General features: G+C 54.2%; 1 protein-coding gene across 2 annotated transcripts; it reads right to left on the bottom strand.

Annotated features, from left to right (window-relative positions):
* Positions 1 to 1,103: 1,103 nt before the first annotated feature.
* On the bottom strand, positions 1,104 to 20,028 carry MTCH1 (mitochondrial carrier 1). 2 transcript variants are annotated; one of them, XM_055330089.1, is made up of 12 exons: positions 19,693 to 20,028; positions 15,476 to 15,560; positions 10,954 to 11,060; positions 10,359 to 10,436; positions 9,926 to 9,983; positions 9,543 to 9,594; positions 7,989 to 8,048; positions 5,852 to 5,945; positions 3,651 to 3,698; positions 3,383 to 3,450; positions 3,017 to 3,092; positions 1,104 to 1,942 (listed from the first exon to the last, which is right to left on the bottom strand). In XM_055330089.1, the coding sequence occupies exons 1-12, from the start codon at positions 20,011 to 20,013 to the stop codon at positions 1,871 to 1,873; spliced, it is 1,119 nt and encodes a 372-aa protein (XP_055186064.1). In that variant the 5' UTR covers positions 20,014 to 20,028; the 3' UTR covers positions 1,104 to 1,870. The 2 variants fall into 2 exon arrangements, with proteins under 2 accessions (XP_055186064.1, XP_055186061.1); XM_055330086.1 differs by having other exon boundaries at positions 5,801 to 5,945.
* Between the last annotated feature and the right edge of the window lie 1,465 nt (positions 20,029 to 21,493).

The raw sequence follows: 21,493 nt of genomic DNA on the forward strand, positions 1-21,493 counted from the left end.
GAGAGGAAGGCTGTCAGAGGGACGGCTCTTCAGAGCCAGCTCGGGTTCCAGAGTGCCCTCAATCTGGAGCACCAGAGGAAGGAATTAGTGAAAAAAATACAATTTGAGAGTGGAGTGATAGGAAGAAAGGTCGCCCCACTACAGTGGTCAGTGCTATGGGGGGAAGCCACACTGGGCTGGAGAAAGGTCACATGCCATGAAGCAGGAATGCCTCTGAAGGGCCTCCCTTAAGGAATGGTGCCAGCCAGGCCTGGCCTGCTCGCCTTGCCATGTGCCTTCCCTTCCCTGCCACGTCAGTAGTCTGAAGTGAGGATGGCACCCCCGAAGCCTGCCTCAACCAATGGACACTTAGAGGACGCCCGCACAGGCACGCTCCTGCATTCTGGGGGCCAAGGATATATAAAGTAAACAGCCCTCAAGTCAATTGTATGAGGCCACCGGGGAAAGCCAGTTCTGCCAAAGCACCAGGCCTTCCCTCAGGGTGATCCAGCTCACATCTGTGAGAAGTAGGACCAAAGTCGCCAGAGTCCACCTCTCCAAAACCACTCCCCTAGAACAAGGACAGACACACGGCCCCTAGAACACTTGAGGAACTCGTATGGGTCCCAACTGGTACTCAAACCCCACCAGACAGAAACCTGTGGTCCCTATCTGTAAGTTCTGCTGGTTTACAAACCAGCAGGAGCTAATTAAGGGAGATCTCTATACTTGAGCTGGGCCCACGTCTACCCCTGATGCTGTAACCAAGCAACCATTATACGGGATGACTCTTGGCAAAACTGGAGGAGGTCGTTGGCAAACGGTGCTGCGTTGACCGGGGTGTGGGTGGAACACTTTCTGAAGCCAGGAGGGACTTTACAGGCACTGCCTTCCCAGTCATAGGCCTCCGCACAAGCTGCTGCATTGTGAACTGGCATCTTGACTTCATCTAGTTCAGGAAATCATCCAACGGCCTCCCCCCAGTGCTGATCCACACCAAGACCCAGCACTTCTCATCCTCAGGCTAAGCTGCTCCTAGCTCCTTCTCACACCAACACAGAGGGCTGAGGAGGACTCTGCGGAGAGCCACTAAGTTCATAAAAATAACAGACTCCCCACAAAACTCCAAATCACCACCAATACATTTATTTGAGGGGGGAAAGGTCAAATTTGATCAGGAACTTTTAAACGGCATGATACGAGACACTGGCCTGCCTAATTTCTGGGTGTTGACCACTGCACAGTAACCAGATCCTGCACGTAAGGCATCACCATTAAACGGACGAGCATTTGCTGAGGGAGACACATTCTGAGCAGTCACGTGATTTCTCACTCAGAAGATGCTGCCTTTGTATCAGCAAAGTAGTGTGGAGAAACACGAAGGCATAACCCAGCAGGAGCTTCCTAGCACAGGCCTGGATGCGATGGCGGCCTTGTGAAAGGGGATTGTGCCCTATTTACAAAGCAGGAGAGCAATACTCCCAGCCCAGCTGCAGGGGGAGGGCTGGGGTTGACGGGGGAGATGAGCAGGGGGTGGGACCTGACCCCACGAGCCTCTTCCCATTCTAAGCGGGCCTCCATTCACCATTCTCCGGCCCCTTGCACAAGACAGACTGGGCAAATCTGTGAAGCAAGGGGATTCTATCCCAATTCCCTAGCTCTACCCCCACCTTCCCCAGGCCTACCAGGCAACCAACCCATGGGGTGCAGCCTCACCCCCACCCAACCCCCACTTCTCGACAGACACACGGCAAATATGGAAACCGAAACCCAGCTGGCTGGAGCACATCTAGGTGTTGCTGGGTTGGACTCATCTGACAGGTGCCCGAGATGACTGGGCTCCACCCACGGTGGCCAGGCTGAGACACTACGTTTTTTCAGGTGATTCAGGTTACTCCAAGGCAAAGCATGATCCTGATGACACCCGGCGGAAAAGCAAGCTGGAGCCTCGGAAAAGCTGGCCCTGGATTGGAAGGAACAATCAGATCAGTGAAAGGGGAGGCCGTGCTTTCATCCTGCTCCAGAGCAAGGCCAGCATGAGACAAAGGAAGGTCCAGCAGCTCAGAGATCCCACAGGCGGGGTGTGTAGGGGAGGCCGTAGGCTTGCAATCCTAGAGGGCAAGATCAGAATGTGCTCTGTACTGAAGCACAAGAGTGGGTGGCCTTATGTCACAGGGTGTCCGGTGTCGCTGGGGGTACTCGGTAGGAAATCCCCAAAGAGGAGATTCATTGCCCTTCTGGCTTCAGAGATTCCTTTGACTCCTTAATGCCCGTGGGATGTGATGCACGTAGACCTGTCTGGAAACACTGGGAAGAACTGAGTCTGACTCTTACCCCTTGCTTCCCTGCCATCCGTCTTCTTCTCAACCCTGAGGCCTGTCGCTGTGCCGGTTCCTTCCCAGATCACCGCCCCATTTTACTTCAAGGCAAACCAAGGCTAGGTGAAGCAAGGATCTGCCCTGGGCCAGACACCTGGATCCCTGACCTCTGCACCTAAGAGCTCCAGCCAAACAGGAAGGTGCTTGGGCAGAGAACATGAAATCCCAAGAAAGACTGGTACCCTCGTCATGTGGCCCCACTCAAGCCTCAGGTTCTCCTAGGCACCAGGGATGTCTTGAAGAAGGGAGGTGTTAGCCTCGGACCCAGTGGCTGCTCCCTAGAAGTGCTCTCGGCACCTATGTTTTCAGCCACATTACTCAAGGGCTAAGATCTTGAGCTTTACCACCCACTCCATGGGCTCCCTTACCGCCCTTCTAAGAATCTTTAAGAGTTGAAGGAGAAAAGTAGACTGTGTCTATGGTAAAATCTGTAAGTACATTCAGATCTAGTAACCTCACATCCTTTCAAAAGGAAAAGTGAAAATTTAATGAAAATGCCTTATACCAAGAGTCTATATTCTTTATCCTCTCTACCAACAACATTGGTTCCCATGACAATCCCTCATTCTTCCATGCAACGTAAAGCCGACACCATTTCACCTGATTGGTCTGGGGGAAGAACGGGAGGGGGGAACCTCCTCTGTTGGGAGCTTGCTTACCTGCACGCTCAGGTATTTCCAGCAATGGATCCAAGACTTGAACACTGGGGAGTATGGAGGGAGCCCAGCCTGCAGCCTGCCCAGGGAGGACAACACATTAGACCCACTGAATGACGGGAGATGGACTAGCCAAGAAAAAGGAGATCTCAAGGAATGGTGTGGAGCTGCCACCACCCACATCCTGAATCACAGGTTCAGCCCAGAGTGGAGGGGTGAAAGAGGATGTTAAGCTACCTGGTGGGCAGTGGGGGGTGGCAAGCCTACACACAGCCCAGGGAGGAGAAAGCAGAGCACTGGACAGGTTGAGCTGGACCCCCGCCCTCCCACAGCCCTGGCAGGGTGCCTGAGGGAGGGGTGCACACTTACCCACAGTTGTTCACAGCCATGAGGTCACCAACCAGCAGGAAGGGGTAGGTCAGCATGCTCACTGCAATCTGAAACCCAGGGAGAGACCTGAGTGGCAGTGACCCCACTGCCACCACCAGTCCCGACTCCAGCTCAAGGAGCGAGGGTATCCTGTGCCCATACCCTACACCCAGGCCTGCCTCCAGCCACCACTAGAGCTGGCCTAAGTCCCACCCAGGCCCACAGGGCAGTAAAAAGGGCAGCTGGTGGAGCTGCTGGCTTGACTTACCCCCATTACAAATTTGGTATAGCTCCGGATGGCCAGGGCCTGGCTGAACTGGAGACAGAAAGGAAGACCAGTTTGCTACAGGTACCTCGGGCTGCCCTTCAGAAAAGTGCCCTTGCCCCATGCTGCCTGGCCTGTGGCCCCCAAGCCCCACCCTGCACCCTGGTCTCATACACCCTCTTGACTTGGCTCCTTGCACATTGCTGTATATACTGTGTTCCCTTTTAGGGCCTGCCGGTGGCTTCTGTGGCCCTGGAGTCAGAGCCAAGAGAAGCCCCGGGAGGCGGAAGTGAGGTAAGCAGACTGAGAAGACTTCCAAGACCCAGCCAGGATGGTGAGGAGCAGAGGTACAGACAGCCTAAGTGGGACCACTGGCCGCCCACTGTGGACCCCACCAAGCTGTGAGTTCCCAGGGTCTGGCCCGTGTCTGCCTTGATCAGTATCCAAGACTTGGGACACAGTCAAGGCTAAGTGCTCACTGAATGAAAAGACAGACGCCCGCCCGCCCAAACACCCCAGACACGGAATCCTGGTCCTGCAGCAAAGGGCAAGGGGAAACTCGAAATTTCCTGCCACTCCCTACCTTACCAAGCTTTCACTCCCTTTGGACCCCCAACATTTGAACTCTACTTTGCCCAGAAAACAGTCCCCAACTAGGAAGGGGTGGGGGGGACTACCCGTGGCATGGCCATATTACCAGCTGGAGGCCCTATAACCTTGGATGGAGGCTTGTTCTGTCACGGGTAGCCTCGTCTTAGCCTTTAAGCCACACGCAGAAGAGTACTCGAAACCCCTTTCCATAAAGCTGGAGAAAGCCAATCTGCTGTGGGACACCCCACCCCCACTAAACTACCCCCAGTACTCCAGCCTTGTTCTGTACATGACATTAGCAGCTCCCCTGTCTAACAGGCCCCGAGAAACCCACGGCAGGGCCATGGATTTGAGCTCCTGTATGTTTGAGTGCGAGCTGGTCTCCAAGGAACTACTTGAATTTGCTTATGTTGAAAGACCAATAGGACTCACCTACCCAAATCAAACGGCCAGACCCAATTTCCCCTGAGAGATTCTCAGCTGGGGTAAGACATTCTTCACCACAGACAATGCCCAGACATATACTCTCCCGGAGCTGCCATTCTGGGGCTCAGACACAGACCTATGAACCCCCAGAACACCCGAACACCCCATGAGGGGACTCTGACAGACAGGCCCTCAGCCCACCTATCCTTTCAGAAGGACTAATGCCTCCTCACACCTGACTCAGCCTGCTGAGGTCTGTACAGACCAGGCTGTGCAGACCACTGCTAACAAAACAGCCAGGTGCGCCTGCATCGTATACTTCCTAGGTGACCTAAAAAGCCTCAAGGCGGGCAAAACACCCTTGGCCTGGCACAGGGAAAGACCTAGTCCCAACCCTGTTGATTCCTAGCCAAGTGCCTCTGGAGAGCCTTTCTATCTCAGGGTTTCAACTTCTTTACCGGTAAAATGGGACATTACACCTGTACTGTTCCCTTCACAACTGGGGTGCTATTGGGATCAAGTGTCATAGTGTTCACAAAAGGGTTCTGAAAAGCATAAAACGTTAAGCAAAAGTTAAAGGGTTATTAGCTACTCTGTGCCCTGATTTCCTGATTCATAGTTGGGCTACTGCCTTGGATAAGCTGGGATCTGTTTTATTTCTAGTATGCCCAAGGACGGGCTTTCCACGAGCTCCTCCAGGTCTGGTTACGGATCTTGAATCTTTCCTCTCTCCCAAGCCCAATCTCCCCAGAGGCAAAGCTGACCCCAGGACAAGAGGTCCTCATAGGGGGTGCCTGGGTGGCTCAGTCAGTTAAGCGTCTGACTCTTGATTTCAGCTTCAGATCATGATCTGGGGGTCCTGGGAATCAAGCCCTATTGGGCTTCATGCTCAGCAAGGAGTCTGTTTAGGACTCATTCTCCCTCTGCCCCCTCCTCCCTGCTGTGCTTGCTCTCTCTCCCTCTAAAATAAATTAATAAATTTTGGGGGGAATAAAAAAGGTCCTCCTAGACTACTCCCCAGAGACCCTCTCTAGCCCTCAGGGCCTTGTGCTAAGGATCCCAGGGTCCTGAGTCTGCCCCAGATCCTGGGTATCAACAGTACATGGAAAGATTGACAAGTCCTTATTCCAACCAACCTGGGAACCTGGATTCTGGTCGTTTCCCAGCCCCCCTGGGGTGTCACTCACGCTGTCATCCACCAGGTAGGCATTGATGAAGTGGGCCAGCAGGTTACAGCCCCACAAGAAAACCACATCGCCCAGGAGATGAGGGATTAAGCCGCTAAAAAACAAGGTGAGCAAAGATGAGCAGGGGAGGGAGGGGACCATTTCTTGGAGGCTCCATGCCCAGGAAGGAGGCAGGGATGTTCCAAGCTCAAAACTTCAGCATATCCTAAGTACAGTCTCAGGAAGAAAGCCTACAGGGGCCCGCATGGGCCCACAGCTAACCACACCAGGAAGACGGCGTTCTTTTCTCCATGGTTGTCACACCCCACGAGGCCACAATTGGTTTACGGTCTCACAAGTGGTTTCAAACTACAGAGGCCACGCCTCAAGATGTGAATGTTGCTCAATCTGGGATCTTTCAAATGTAGATTATGAAACAGGGCCTACACATTTATAGTTTTCTCCTGGTCTCTTTACCTAATCAACTCTCACAAGACACTTGATCTGTTGTCTTTACCCCTAGAATGTTCCATTGAAGACATTCCATACAAGCTTTTGCAAGGAGGGCTGTTAAAGGGATGGCCTTCCAAAGAAACAGCCCTACAAACCGCTATGGAAGATCCCTAAAATACACTAAGGGCAAAAAGCCAGGCTGAGATCAATAGGACCCATGTGCTATTATTTTTGTTTTTGTTTTTTAATGTGTTTATGTGCTTGTTTAGATACAGAGCAACTTGGAAAACTCTCCAGAAGGATGCCTACCTCTTGGGAAGGGTGGCAGAGAGTTTAGAATATTTAAAAATCTTATTTTCAAAATATTTGAGGAGGTCAAAAGAATATATGCAACACATGTACGTGATAAGGGATATGAAGAAACTGAAGTTTTGTGAATGCAATCTCCAATCTTGACTCCTCCACCTGTGCTCAGACTAACCATTCCACATGCTTTGGTGCTTTCTCTGTGTTGGAACACGTACTAGTATCACCCAGTCTGCAAATACGCGAAGAACAACAGAACCTGACAGGTAAGCGTGTTCTGTGTCAGAATCTCTTCATATGCTGGAAGAGGACTCTGTAAAATGAGCATGGAAACTGTCAGCCGTGGTGACATGTAGGTTTATGTCTGATGTACTAGTCATGTGAACAAATATTTATTCACATATATTTACACATATACATACATGCATATGTGAATATATGAGTGTGAGAGTATATGTCTGTGTGTGTGTGTCTATATTAATCAAGGTTTGTCAATCTTGGCACTACTGTCACGTAGGGCTGGATAATTCCTCCTTGTGGGGGGCTGACCTCTGCATTGCAGGATGCCTAGCAGCACCCCTGGCCTCTACCCTCTAGATGCCAATTGTGACAAGCAAAAGATGTCTCCAGACATTTCGAGTGTCCCTTGGGGGCAAAATTCACATCCTGGTGAGAACCATGTATTACATATGCACACACACACATCCACCTGCACGGCCATTTCTCGGTTGCAGGAGATCCTAAATAAAAACTCCTGACCAACTGTAAAACCACAGTGAATTAACAGAGAACCACATTATCTAGTATGTTCCATACATAACAGCATGTCTGTTACTGCCAAGACCTTAAGGCAAAACAAAAGACAACTGTTGGGCTTGGCTTTGGGGTCTGCTTGTGGTTTGTTCTGACTAGACGCAGTTTTTTGGTATAAACTTTCTGTTTTATAGGTAAATGTAATGCGGGTGTAAGACGCCAAGGGTGGCAGGGGTTTGTGGTTCTCGGGAGGCCGTGGGGGCCCAACAGAGTCAAATCTTTTAGGAGAAGCCAGAGATGTGGACTGCTATGTGAAATACCCGAAATGTTACACAGAGTGCCCTGAGCCCAGGCCCACTCCCACTCCCAGGGCCAATAGGAGGAGCCAGTTCCAGTTCCCTGTGTGCTGGACAAACAGTACCATTTCTGCATGAGCTGTGATCTGCAAAGGGCTGAGCAGCTTTGGTCCCCATGATCCGTGGCTCACACATGCCATGGAGCTCTACAGAGCCGGAATGCAGCTCGCAGGAGGGACAGAGCCCCGTGATTAGTTTGAGCCTGGCGGCTACGGCCTGAGAAGTTGAGAATGTGTATGTTAGTAGAGCCATGCCAAGTGGCCAGCGAGGGGGTATGTAAACTCACGTACACAAAGAATCCCAGCAGCCCCTCCTCTTTGAAAATCTTCCCAATGGAGCTCAGCACGCCACTGTGAAGAAGGGAAGACAGGGCTATGAGGTGACCCGGTCACCCTGGAGAAGTCCGCCCCCTGGTGTGGAGGAGAGCCCACCGTCCCTGCTCGCGGCTAGTCCTGGCTGGGACAGTCCTGGCTGGGACGGGGAGGGGAGATTCTCTGTTACCAGGCAGAAGCCAAGTGCAGAAGGTTAGAGGGCACCTGTCTGGGGGTAAGGAGTGTTTACACAGTTCATGGAGACAGAAAACCCACTCATCCCAAGACAGAAGCCCAGCGGTTCCCCACTGCTGCTTTCTGGGGATCTGGAATTTGGGAATTAGCCTGCCAGTCCGGGCTACTGCAAAGGCAATGGGTCTTTCTCCTACCTGGCCCGAAGGCTTATCTCTGAAGCAGCCTTCCAACAGAGAAGCCTGCATTCCTGACAGCGTGGGGGGTGCCGCCAAGAGGGGAACCTCCTGCCCAGAGGGCAGAGAAGGAACACAGGATCCTGCAGCAGGAGGCCCTGGAACCAGACCCCACGGATACAGCCTGGGAAAAGCACCTGGCCCTCCCCAGGAGAAGCTCAGAGATCAAAGGACAGGCTGGGGTCTTAGGTATGAAATGCAAAGGAGGCTCAAGAGCAATGTCTGGGACTTGTGGCTAGTGATGCCGAGTGGCCTGTCCTACATGGAAGCCCTTCAAAGCCTAGGTGGCAGAGGAAGCCTAGAAGAAATATGGAGATGGAGGGAAAAGCCCTGGCTAGCGTTCCTCTCAAGGCACCCAGCCCTGCCAGGCCCCACAGCCCTTTCTGGAACAGTGGCTTGGCCCACTGGGGCCAAGTCTCCTGGTCCTATCAACTTCACGTTTCAGTTTGGGAGAATGGGTCAATTTTCCATGAGTGAACCCAAAATGAGGCTGTGGCAGCAGAGATGCCTGGAGCAGTGGTCCCACAGGACAGCTGCAGAAAACGATAGAAGCCAGGAGGTTAGAGCCCAAGGAAAGGTCACAGAGACTGTCCTCCTGCCACGTGCTTCTAGGATCTGCCTCCTGTCCTGTATTGAGCTTTGCTGGGATAGGGAGGGCATAGGTGCCACAGGGAAGGGTTGTGTCCCCATAGCTCAGTGCTGGGAACAGCAGATGCTGGGTATTTGGTAAACAACCGAAGGGACAGGCTCACACCCACAGGGTGGACAACCTCTTAGCAAAAAATGAAAGGAGCTACCAGCCACTTCTATGACAGCTGGAGAAATGGTTAGGGCCTGACTAGGGGGCTCAGGATGGAACCTAGCTCAGTCCCAAATGGCACAATCCGAGCCAACTCCACTCCCACGCGCCCCCTCTGCAGGGCTGCCAGCATTATCCAGGACAGCCCTGGAGACGAAATGGACAGGACTATGGCAGCCATTACCAAATTCCTCTGAAGTTAGCACATTAGGGACAAGGGACAGCAACTGACCCCAGCACGGCCTGTCCTGGCAGACTCTGACTGGTGACAGGGCCACTCCTGCCAGTCCTAGAAGAATTACCCACCTGTATTTGGCCTCCCGTCCCACAAATTGGACCATGCAGCGCATTGAGATGACTGAGGAAAAAGAAACACACAAGGGTAACATGGTGGCCAAAGCCCATGACCCCCAGCTGTGGGGTGCCCAGGGCAGTGGCCACTGCACATGGCCTGTGTCAGAGCGCAGGAGGGGAGAAGGGCCTCGGGGAGTCCCCACTGCACCCCGTGACCACAGAGGCCCAGTCCTTCTGCCTGGGAAGGGCCCCAGCTCCCTCTGGACAGGACTCCTCACCAATCTGTCCTCAATGTGGTTTCAGTGGAACACTCCACTTCCCAGTGATCCACCACCACCCAGCTACCATTCACAAGGGGTTATCCCACATCTGAGGTCTTCAATGAGGTGGCTCACCATGCAGGGGGTGGGCCAGCATGCGGGACACACACTGCATCATCATCTCGTAAGAGGTCTGGAAGAGAGCAGAGGGTAGGGCTCGGCCTGGCCTCTCTCTGGAACTGGCACGCAAGGGGAACCACAAGCTCTGATGGGGGAATACTGGGATCCTGCACCCTCCAGTGGACTCGGCCTACTTTGGATCACCCCTCGTTACCCATCCTCCATTCCTATCATCCAGGAGTGCTGCTGAGTCTTGGACTAAGCCCTGTGACGGCTGAGAGGCTTTCTGCTATTCCTTGCAGTGCCGGTGCCAGGGCTCCTTCCACATCCCACCCTGCCCATGCACACACGAGGAGCCAAGTCTGTGTCTCTTCAGTGACCTGCCTGACTCAGTGGTAAAAAATAATCAGCTCCTCTCTTAGGGCCTCTCCCGACTCCAGATACCCACCTCCTTCACTACTTTCTTCAGAGAAGTCTTCATGTCATCCTTGTTGGACACCTGCTCGATCTCATCCGGAGGGAAAACCTGAGATACAAAAAAACAAAGGAGTGGGGTGCCTGGCTGGCTCTGTCGGTACAGCATGCGATTCTTCTCAGGGTGGAGAGTTCAAGCCCCACATTGGGGTAAAGCTTAATTAAAAACAAACAAAACAAAGGAGGGCCAAAACCAAAGTACAGCTATGCCTCTTAAATGTAACTCTTAAGGGGCCGGGACAGCTGAAACCAGCTCCTGTTTTCCCTGTAGCCGGGTCCACTCCGGATAGCCCCAGGGCTGGAGCTCGGTGCGGCAGGGGGAGCCCCTGCTTGGTGTCACACCCGACACCTGGTGTCACACTGTGGGCAAGCAGCAGCAGGCCTACGGGGCAGGGCCCTTCCCAATCAAGGAGATGTAGTGTCAGACTCCCAGGGCTCAGAGCCTGGCTACAGTGTTGGGGTGTAGACCGGGAAAGGAGAGATGGACCAGTGTACATGGCTGCCCCTGGGGCTAGCAGGGAGCTTGGGGAAACCTCAGGCAGCTGCTCCTGGCTTGATCCCAGGCTCACCTTCTTCATACTGCCCCGGGTCACAGTGGAGAGGGCGTTGGACATCAGTCGGGGGCTCAGGCCTCGGAACAGCCCTATCTTCCCATCCACCTGCACTATGTACTTGGCTGTAACAAAGCAGAGGTGGCCATGTCATGCCCAGCCCAGACACACCCACCCTGGGCACATTCACACCCAGGCCAGCTGCAGCCTGTCCCTCAGTGCAGGCAGACTTCAGTCACAGAAGGGGACAGCTATCTATTCAAAACTCCAGACGTAATCAGGCTCCAGCCCCAAAATCTTCTCTAACCCATTTCTTTTTATAAAGCCTTCAAAATGTATTTTTGACCAACAAATTCACACATTTTAGCTTTGGAAAAAGTATCTGGCAAGCTCAGCTAGTCTTTCAACTCAGCAACTTCAGTGCTACAACCCAAAAACCAATTCTGTTGTTTATAAGAAATGTTAAAAAAAAAAAAAAAGAAATGTTTTTTTTTTTAAAGATTATTTATTTATTTATCAGAGAGATAAAGAAAGAGGCAGAGACACAGGCAGAGGGAGAAGCAGGCTCCACACAGGGAGCCTGATGTGGGACTCCATCCGGGGTCTCCAGGATCATGCCCTGGGCTAAAGGTGGCTCTAAACCGCTAAGTCACTGGGGCTGCCCAAGAAATGTTTTTCCTTGTGGCGCCTGGCCAGCTTGGTCAAAGAAGCATTCAGCGCTTGATCTCGGGGTTGTGTGTTCAAGCCCCATGTTGGGTGTACAGATTACTTTTAAAAAAGTTTTATTGGAGTAGGAAGAAAAAGAAAAAGGCAGAGAGTGCCTACAAGCAATGATGAAGTATGCAACCTAAGGGAGGAAAAAAGGGAAAGGAAGAAAGGCTCAGGAGTGTCCTCTTGAGCACACCATGGAGAGCACTGTCCTCATCCTGTCCCTGTGCTGCACCAGGGCCCCCACCTGGTATCCACTAGCATTTATGAATCAGACACGAGGTGGGGGGATAGGCGAGGCAGTCGACATAACTAGTGGAGAAGTAACCAGAATTGGCCCCAAGGAACTATTCTACAGAAAAAACTTAAGCAGTCAGGGAAGCTAGACCCTACCTGTGTAAGTCAGTGTTTTTTCCATTTTCTTTTGTTTTGTATTAATTTTATTTTTTAATATTTATCTATTTGACATGGAGTGGGAGTGAAAAAGAGCACAAGCAGACAGGGAGAGGGAGAAGCAGCTCCCCAATGCGGGGATTGATCCCAGGACTCAGGATCTGAGTTGAAGGCAGACACTTAACTGACTGAGCCACCCACAGTTGCCCCCAACCCCTTTTTTAAAGATTTATTTATTTGAGGGATCCCTGGGTGGCGCAGCGGTTTGGCGCCTGCCTTTGGCCCAGGGCGCGATCCTGGAGACCCGGGATCGAATCCCACGTCGGGCTCCCGGTGCATGGAGCCTGCTTCTCCCTCTGCCTGTGTCTCTGCCTCTCTCTCTCTCTCTCTCTGTGACTATCATAAATAAATTTTAAAAAAAAATTTAAAAAAAAAAGATTTATTTATTTGAAAGAGCAAGAGAGAGCGAGCATGTGTGTGAGCAGGGGGAGGGCAGAAGGAAAGAATCTCAAGCAGACTCCTCGATGAGCACAGAGCCTGCTGCAGAGCTTGATCTCAGGACACTGAGATTATGACTTGAGCCAAAATCAAGAGTTGGAAGCTCAACCAACTGAGTCACCCAGGTACCCTGATAGTCGGTACTTTTTCATTAGGGTCTTTAAAAGGATACTTAATGTTTCATTTCTTTTCTTAAAAATTTTTGTTTTTTTGAGAGAGAGAGAGCATGTCTGTTGGGGGTGGTGAACAGAGGGAGGGGGACAAGCAGACTTCCCCAGCACAGTGCAAAGCCCAACATGGGGCTGATCCCAGGACCCTGAGATCATGACCCAAGCCAAAGCCAAGAGTCGGACACTTAGCGGACTAAGCCACCCAGGTGCCTCTAAAGATTTTTAAGTAACCTCTACACCCAAGATGGGGCTCAAGATCAAGAGTCACATGCTCTACTGACTGAGACAGCCAGGTGCTCCAATGTTCCATTATTTTATTTTATTTATTTATTTAAAAAATTTTATTTATTTATTCATGGAAGACAGGGCGGGGGGGCAGAGACACAGGCAGAGGGAGAAGCAGGCTCCATGCAGGGACCCTGATTTGGGACTCGATCCTGGGACTCCAGGATCATACCCTGGGCTGAAGGTAGGGGCCAAACTGCTGAGCCACCCAGGGATCCCCTTTTTTAATATAAACTTTCAAACTAAGCTCAAAAGGTGATATATTTTTATAAACACTTTATATATTTCTCTATACCTAGAAGCTAGCAGAACTTTCTCTCCGACACTGGACTCCCCTTCCTGACCCGATTTCAGCTCCTTAGCACCACGCAGTGGCAGGAACCAGCAAAAATGTCTTTCTCTCCACTGCAACATGTCTGCCAACCCAGCAAATTCAATGTTACTGTTAGAAGAGGCTTGACTGGGGCCGGGGAGCACATGTTCTCCACCTATTTGGCTTTCTGAGATGGGGGTGGGGCTGGAAAGAGAGAGAGAGGAGGGGACAGGACACTGGGTGACGTGGCTGGGTGCCAGGCTTCACAGAGTGAACAGGCAGGAGGAAGGTTTATTTTGGGGGAGGGGAGCTCTAGCCAGCAACGAGAGGCAGGCAGGATAAAGCCTCAGTGTGATGGAGTGAGTCACTTAGCCTCTTTCTATCCAATTTGCCCACCAGTAAAAAAGGAGTAAAGACCCCTATTTCTTCTCAACTCAGAGACGATTTATGAATAAGTGAGAACAGAGAAATTAACTTAAAAATGTCTACAGGGGCGTAAGTGGGCCCAAAGAGTCCCATGGTCAGCCAGGGCCTGTCATTCCATGGTTTCTCTGCAGTCCCTGGAAAATTCTCCAGGAAGTTCATTCTGTTGCGTCCAACAATGCCGTGACGGCTGTGGCATTTTTGATCATGGTCTGGAGAGAAGTAGACATCATCCAGACAGTAGACAGAGAGCTGAGCCCTCCGCTCACGTGAGAGCAGGCAGGGTTATCCAAAACCGCCCAATGGCCATCTGTTTACAGCATCTGGACTAAATATTATATACGCGGGGTGAGCAGAAGCACCTCAGAACTCCGTTCATCATCTTTGCAAGAGGCAAGATGCGGCTTAAGACCCTCCACCTTGAGTCCTTTTGGGAATGACTGCGTGATGTGAGTAGAGGCAGTCTGGGTTCTCACCTGGGGTCCCTCATGAGGCTAGAGCACGCAGAGAAGCCACAGCGGGGTGCTGGCAGCCCGCCACCCCAGCTTCCCATGACCCAAGCATTAGCTTTATGTACCGGCTTCACTGTGGAATGGTCAGGGCGCCTGCCTACGACTATGACTTCCCCCTTCCCTTCACTGACAGTTTCTAAATAAAACCAAGTATGAACACGTTTCCCCACAAAATGACATGTTTTGCCTGGCCTCAGACGACTCAACATCACGGCGGCAAAAATGGAAAAGAAACTCAGGATATCAGATTCTGCCAAGAGCGTGCGGAATAAAAAAAAAAAAAAAGTGATAGGAGGCAAAGCCCCCGGTTATTCAGCAGAAAGATTTTCAGAGAACATTCTAGACTGACCAAATAGGTATGAAGAGCACAAGGGGAGGAAGCCTGAGGCAATCATCCCGGCGGTGAATGTGGAGAGGTAGGGCACATGTTAAGAAGTTCAGTGAGGGTGCCCTGGGAAGGAGATCCTGATAGTGGGCTAGAGAAGCCTTAGCCAGCTGGCACCCGGGGGGGCCCGGGGACGAGCAGTGAGGGGCAGCCAGGTGGGCAAGGTGGCATCGGGCGCTGTGCCTGTGGCGGGCTTCTGGGGAAAGACCACCCTCCCCACTACCAGCAGAGCTGCAGGAGGAGCTGGGGATACCTGCGAGAAGGACCTGCACGCAGAAGCTGCACAACCGTGCAGACGAGGAGCGCGGGCCAGAGGAGGGAAGCGGCCTGCCCGAGCTCTTCAGCTGGCCAGGGCATGCCAGAGGTGAAGCGCCATGCACCGCACGGTGTGCTCTGCACCCCGTGCAAGGAGATGCCCAAGCGGGGCCCATCACCTGGGGAATGCAGGGGAAGGAGCCGGAAGGACAAGAACCCAGGAAGTCCCCGAAAAAGGCCTCCTGCTGGAGAACAGGGAAGCAGAAAAACTGGTAACGGGACCAGGCTGCTCAGAAAGCAAAAGGAAACCTCCCTGGATCCCCACTTCCAGGCACGACTTGGGGCAGCAGGGAAAACAGGGCCCAGTGTCCCGGGCTGGCCCCTGGGGCTGCCTGGGCTAGCAGCTGGCAGCTGCGGGCAGTGGAGCTGGACCATAGCTGTATTGTTCACCTGCTCCCGCCCTGGCTGCTTCCACACCCTCCGCCCTGCCAGTTCCGACTCTGGGGGCCACACTGCCCAGCCTGTTCCCCCTGGGGCCAGCTGGGCCTGCTCCCTGTTTTTGTCCGTGTGGGCTCTCCTGCCTGGGAAGCAGACTCACCATAGGTGAAGAAGCTCGGCAGATAGAGGACCTTCCTCCCCAGCACATTGGTCCCAATGGTGGGGGGCATCGGCTCATGACCCACCTTCAGAATCAACAAACACAAAAGGAAGGTCAGATGTTACTGCGGATCCAGTCCCCTGCCGCTCATGCCCCCAGGTCCTGCCTCTTCTCCCACAAATCCAATGCCGTTCTTGGTGGTGTCCTCAGCAAAACACACCAGAAACATCATCGGCGTCCAGAACCATCAGCAATGTGTAAGAGCTCCTGACAAAAGGAAATGTCTAGCCCCAGATCCCACCCTGTCCCCCAACATTCGCACTTTCAAGTTCCAGACATTTCCAGTGTAGAGATCCCCACTGTTACGTACTTCGAACCCTGCACTCACCGCGGAATAAATCTTAGTTAATTCCCACCTCTGGGCTAAAACTTCAGTCTGATCTCAATCCCCAATGTGCCAACACCAAAACACACCACCCCCACATCTCAGGCCAGAACTTCAGAGAGCACAGCTCCAAGTGACCCACCCCAGATGCACCTGACACTCAAGTTCCTTACTGCACCCACGGCAGATGCCAACAAACCTGTCCCTTTCGCTCCCAGACAGAGCAAACTGTTACCTCCAATCCTGGCTGCTCCTCAAACAATTCCTCCTCTGTGTTCTAATCTTGATCACTTCATATCCCTGAGACAGAATCACCCCCTCATTTCCATAGGGCTATCATAATTCTTGCTGTAGAATGGTTATAATTATGGTACCCCTTAAATCTATAGAGGAGGGAGGACACAGCCACCCACACCCCTAGGAGGAGGGGGGTGTCTCTCCTGAGGGGTGAGGCCATTTATTATGCTGCCAGCTGATGAGAGAGACTCTCTGCCGCCAGGCAGGAAGCAAGGTATCTAGGAGATCAGCACTTAAGTGGGGTGCGAGAAGTCCCCTTCCCAGGCAGAGGGCCAGGACACAAGCCCTCTCTCTCACAGGAGGCCAACCAAGCCCCCAGACCAGAGCAGCTCCCTTTGGATGCAGGAGGGAGCAGAAATGGTAGGGTTGGGAAGCTCTGCCTTAAAAACTGGACTATGTATGCTTCTGGTGTTTTCCTGGTCCAATTCCCTCTCTTCTTTGCCTGAGTCAAGTGTTTTTGAAAGTTCTGAAGGTTGTGCATTGTGGATGTGGTTCTGAGCTACATGACAGATCACAGACTATAAATTAAGAAATCCCCTCCATGATGGCCACTTTCTTAAAAAAAAAAAAAAAAAAAAAAAAAAAATCCTAGCCCAGAGGAGTTGAAGGAAAGGGATGAGCCAGCTGACCCTAGCAATCAGCCCTCCCCTTCTCGACCTTTCCCCTTCTCAGATAAATGCTCCAAAGTTCTGACTTAAGTTTTGATCTTGTCCCCTTCTATAGGTGGTATTCCCCTTTATAGACCTTCAACTCTTGAGTCTGAGCTGCTGTTCTGTTGCTGTCCCACTCAGTCTAGTTAATTTGAGAGTCCTAATGGTTCCATCTGCACCTTTAAATCTGCTATGTCCCTTCCTCCCAGGCCCCCCCCCCCAATCTGTTGAGTCTTTCTTTTTTTTAAGATTTTATTTATTTATTCATGAGAGACACAGAGAGAAAGAGGCAGAGACACAGGCAGAGGGAGAAGCAGGCTCCATGCAGGGAGCCGGACGCGGGATTCCATCCCAGGACCCCGGGATCACCACCTGAGCCGAAGACAGATGCTCAACCACTGAGCCACTCAGGCACCCCAAGTCTATTTTTTCTTAACTTCCACCTGGGTTTATCAAAGGCACACATCTCAGCCCCATTCCCCTCCTCCTCAAATTTCCATGACTTATGCCCAAGTCACATGTACCCTATTTCCCCCCCAAATGTGTTAACCTAGTCCTGACCACAGCCAGAGCTATGGCTCTGCATCAGGCACTGGCAGGGCCAGTTTATCACCCTCAAAATTCCAACTCCTGCAACCTGACTTGGATGAACCCTGATCTGAGGTCCCACGTGAGCTAGCCAACCCCCAAATCTGCCCTGCCAATCCTGCCACCTGCCCGCACACACTGGGAGCTGCCTTTTTGCAAACTGTTGCTGATTCCTAAACTGTATTAGGATTTTGCCCTAAAACAAGTTACCCTGAGCACCAGCTAGGTTCAGACCAGACCAACTACCTCACCCAGTTCTTTTTACCCTTCGGCCTCCCTCGTTCCCAGTCCCCTCTTCAAGCCACACGTTTTTCAACTCTCTTCTCGAACCCGAACCCGTATGCCAAATCCACTGTGAAGCCATTTCGTTCATGTGAACGAGCACTCCCTTCCCTGCCAATTCCTTGTGTACTCCAGCATCCTCTACCCCACAGACCTTCCCTACCTGCCACTCTAAAAACCCAGCCCTCACTCAATCTCACTCCCTCAGACGAAAAACTTAGCTCCCGGTACCCTTACTTCTCAGGTAACATCAGTTCCAAAGCCCCCCACTTTCTCTCCCAAACCTATAATCTCTACTGCCGAGGGATCCCTGGGTGGCGCAGCGGTTTGGTGCCTGCCTTTGGCCCAGGGCGCGATCCTGGAGACCCGGGATCGAATCCCACGTCGGGCTCCCGGTGCATGGAGCCTGCTTCTCCTTCTGCCTGTGTCTCTGCCTCTCTCTCTCTCTCTGACTATAATAAATAAATAAAAATTAAAAAAAAAAAATCTCTACTGCCGAAACTCCAATCCTAATTCCCTCCGTAAAACAGCCCTCGCTCAAATGCCAGTCTCAGTCTTCCCCCACCAGCCATTTTCAAATATCAGTCCCCATCAGATGCTAGTCAGGCACCTGATGTCCCGGACAGGATCTCCTCATTCCTTGTCCTATTCAGTCACACCCGCCCCATTCCTCAGACCCCAGATTTCAACAGCTCCCATTCCAACTGTATATCACACTCTCGGTCCAGTTGCAAAGACGGCAAACCTGGCACCCACTTGCCTCCACTCAAATCTCAAATTCTGGTTGGTCTCCATGTCAGTGTTCACCCCTTAGATTACCCTCCTAACTGGAAGATTCTAGGCGAACTCCTCAGTTATCAGTGCAGGCCTGGGCCACCCCCATCTAAACCGAGCGGTCTCAGTCTTGTCCACCTAATTCCAAATGCATTCCTTCCACTTGGCCTCCCTCCAGCTCAATCTCGCTCTTTTTCAAGCAGCCCACTTCATCTGCAAGGCCTTGCTGGCCACAACCACGGGCCAAGGGCCCCTACTGGCTCCACTCCAGAGTCATCCCGACCTTGGCCTCAGTTTCTGCCAGACTCGACCGATCCTGCCACCGTGTGTCCCAACCGCCCCTTCTGCCCAATTCCAACACTCCATAACCCGTCCCCCCGCAAACAAGGACTGCGAGTGCCATCTCCCGACCCTCCAACTGCGACTTTCATTTTCTCTTCCAGATGCGTCATCCCTTTCCCCCTAAAAGCCTCCTCCTCCTCCTCGGTCCCCTCTCCAGGCAAATCTCCACCACACCCCTCCCCCACTGCGTCGCCCTATCTGTTCCCCTCCCTCAAAACGCGTCACCCCGTTCCCTCCTCCCACCAAACCTGTCGTCGCCATCAAATCCAGAGCCCCCATCTCCTGCGAGCCCGTAGCTCTCCCCCGCTAAACCCCCGCCTCCGCCCTCTCCCACCAAATTCCCTCACCAATACATCCACCGCCCCCGCCCGGGTTTGATGCCCTTTCCTCCCTCCTAAATTTTGGGCCCCGGCCTCCAGTCCTTTGTCCCCATCTCTGACAAACCCAGACCTCTCGCTCCCCTCTCCCCTAATGACGCGCTCTTCACCGAAATACTCCGCCTCGGCCCCCAACCCTCCTCCCCGCCCCTCCCCCATTCCGCGGCGTCCCGACTCGCCGCCAAAGGCTGCCCCTTCCCTCCGACTCCAAGCTCGTCGCCGCCCTTCCTTCATCCTCCAAGCCCCCCGTGCCCTCGGCCCCTCCCCTGCACCCACCCCACCCCTTCTTCCTTCCACCCTCTCCCAAACCTGTCGCTTCGACCCCCTGGCCGCCGTCACCCCCAAGCCCCTCAACGCTCCCTTCGTCTCCCACTCCTCCAGCCCCCAGACCTGCCGCCCTCGCCCCCCGCCCCTCTCCCCAACTCCGTCGCCACGGCCTCCCTGCCCCCATCCTCCCCCAGGTCCCGGCCTGCCACCTGCACAGCAGCCCCCGCCTGCCCGCAGCGCCCCCCGGCCCCCCACCTGGATAAGCAGCTTCACGTAGAGCAGCGGGTGGCTGAGCGCCGTAACGCCCGCGCCCAGCGCCACGAACAGGGCCTCGGTGGTCGGGGCGTTGTCCCCGGAGCCCAGGCCCCCGGACGCGCCGTCCATCCTGCGGGCCGAGGGCTGCGCCGCAGGCCGAGGGTGGCGCGGGTGCGCACGGTGCGCGGGCGGCGGATCGCGAGCCCGAGCCTCGACCCCGGCCGCCGCTCCGCCGCGAGCTCCCGCTCCTGCTCCGGCTCCCGCCATCCCCGCGGCGCCGCCGCGAGCCCAGGGCGCCACTTCCGGGTCCGAGGCCCCCATGGCGCCGGGCGGCGAGGTCACTCCCCGTCACGTGACGGCAGGGCGCCCCGCCCCCAGCAGGCGTCGGGGGGCGGGGCCGGGCCGCACCACTGGCGGCCGCGGGGGGGCCGGGGCGTGCGGCGCGGCGGGGGGAACGCGCCGGACGTGGCCCTCGGGCGGGCTGGGGGCCTGGCCCAACCGTGGGCGGCGGGCCGGGGGCCGGTGGGCGCAGGCGGCGCGGGCCGCGGCTTCCCGGGGTGCGGAGGCTGCGGCCGGCGCGGGCGCTCCCCCGGCAACCCGCGCCCGCCCTCGGAAGGCGGCCCCGCCGGCCCGACGCCCCCTAGGGTCCGAGGCCCGCGCCTGCAAGCCGCCTCCCCGGCTTGGCGTTTCCTCGGCAGCTGCGGGCCCGCCCCTTCGCGGCCCCGCGCCAGGCCCTGCGGCCTGCGAGGCCTCCCCGCGGGGCCCGAGCGGCTCCGCGGCCTCCGGGCTCTCCTTCCCGCCTTGCCGTCCCCACTGGGCCGAGCCCAGGCGCCCCTCAGCCTTGGAGTTGAGCCTTCGCGGACGATCCTTAGGGCCCACGGGTAGAAAGGTGTTTTGCCCTAAAGTACTTGCTTACCTCCCGCGGGCGATGCCAAGGGTTTTAGCGTCTTTAAGAGGGAGGATGTGCGGGCGCTGTGCCAGGCTTCGGAAGCCTCGAATTTAAATGAGTACGGAGAGCCGGCCCGGCCCTTACTCTCGCTCCCTGCGCGCCTCCCTACGCGCCGGGCGCCGGGCGCGGTGAGCTGCTGTGCAGCGCGCTGGCTGCAGAAGGGCCCGGAGCGGCGCCTGGGCGGCTGCGGGCTGCGGGCTGCGGGCTGCGGGCTGCGGGCTGCGGGCTGCTGCGGGCTGGCGGGGGTTCCCGGCCTCCGCCCCGCTCTACATCTGCAGCCCCGCCGGGCTCCATGCCGGGCTCCATGCTCCATGGTGTGGAGCCTACTTAAAAAAAAAGAGAGAGAGAGAGATCTCTCAGGGTGACAACCCTGCAAGGAAGGTATTAATTACAGCGAGTACCCTGTCCCTGTTTGTAACCGTGCCCACCCTCACCCCCAAGACCACCCCCAAGACACCTGGAACAGTGCCGTGCAGGTAGAGAAGGTGCTCGATTAAGTGTTTATGCGGAAAAGAATGGAGTATCCCAGAGTCCGCAAGGACACAGCAGTGGAGCACCTAGTCTCTTGGCCTGTACTTATCCTGTATTCGTTGTGAAAAAGTTCTCCACAATAGATGTATGTCTTTTGACTACTTAGTCCAGGTTTCCTGGAGTCTTCTCTGACTCCCTTCCTGCCTTGCCCTCTAAGGAGCCACCTCCCCCGTTGTCACTCCTGACAATGAATACTCCATACACTCTGCCCACATCCAAGTCCTGCCCATCAACCTCCCTCCCTTCCTCTGTCCTCTCCTTGTTGGGTTCGGTAACCCAGGCTTCTTCTGGTCTCAATCACTACAGAGCTTTCTAGCCCTT

The sequence above is a fragment of the Nyctereutes procyonoides genome, unplaced genomic scaffold (genome assembly GCF_905146905.1).
Source record: "Nyctereutes procyonoides isolate TBG_1078 unplaced genomic scaffold, NYPRO_anot_genome, whole genome shotgun sequence".
Classification (NCBI taxonomy): Eukaryota; Metazoa; Chordata; class Mammalia; order Carnivora; family Canidae; genus Nyctereutes; species Nyctereutes procyonoides.

Coding starts and splice junctions, on each gene's coding strand:
- MTCH1 (XM_055330086.1), bottom strand. CDS start 20,013: ATGGGGGCCTCGGACCCGGAAGTGGCGCCCTGGGCTCGCGGCGGCGCC. Junction 11,061..15,475: donor GCCGAGCTTCTTCACCTATG/GTGAGTCTGCTT, acceptor GCTTTGTTACAG/CCAAGTACATAGTGCAGGTG. Junction 3,093..3,382: donor ATGGCTGTGAACAACTGTGG/GTAAGTGTGCAC, acceptor CTCCCTGGGCAG/GCTGCAGGCTGGGCTCCCTC.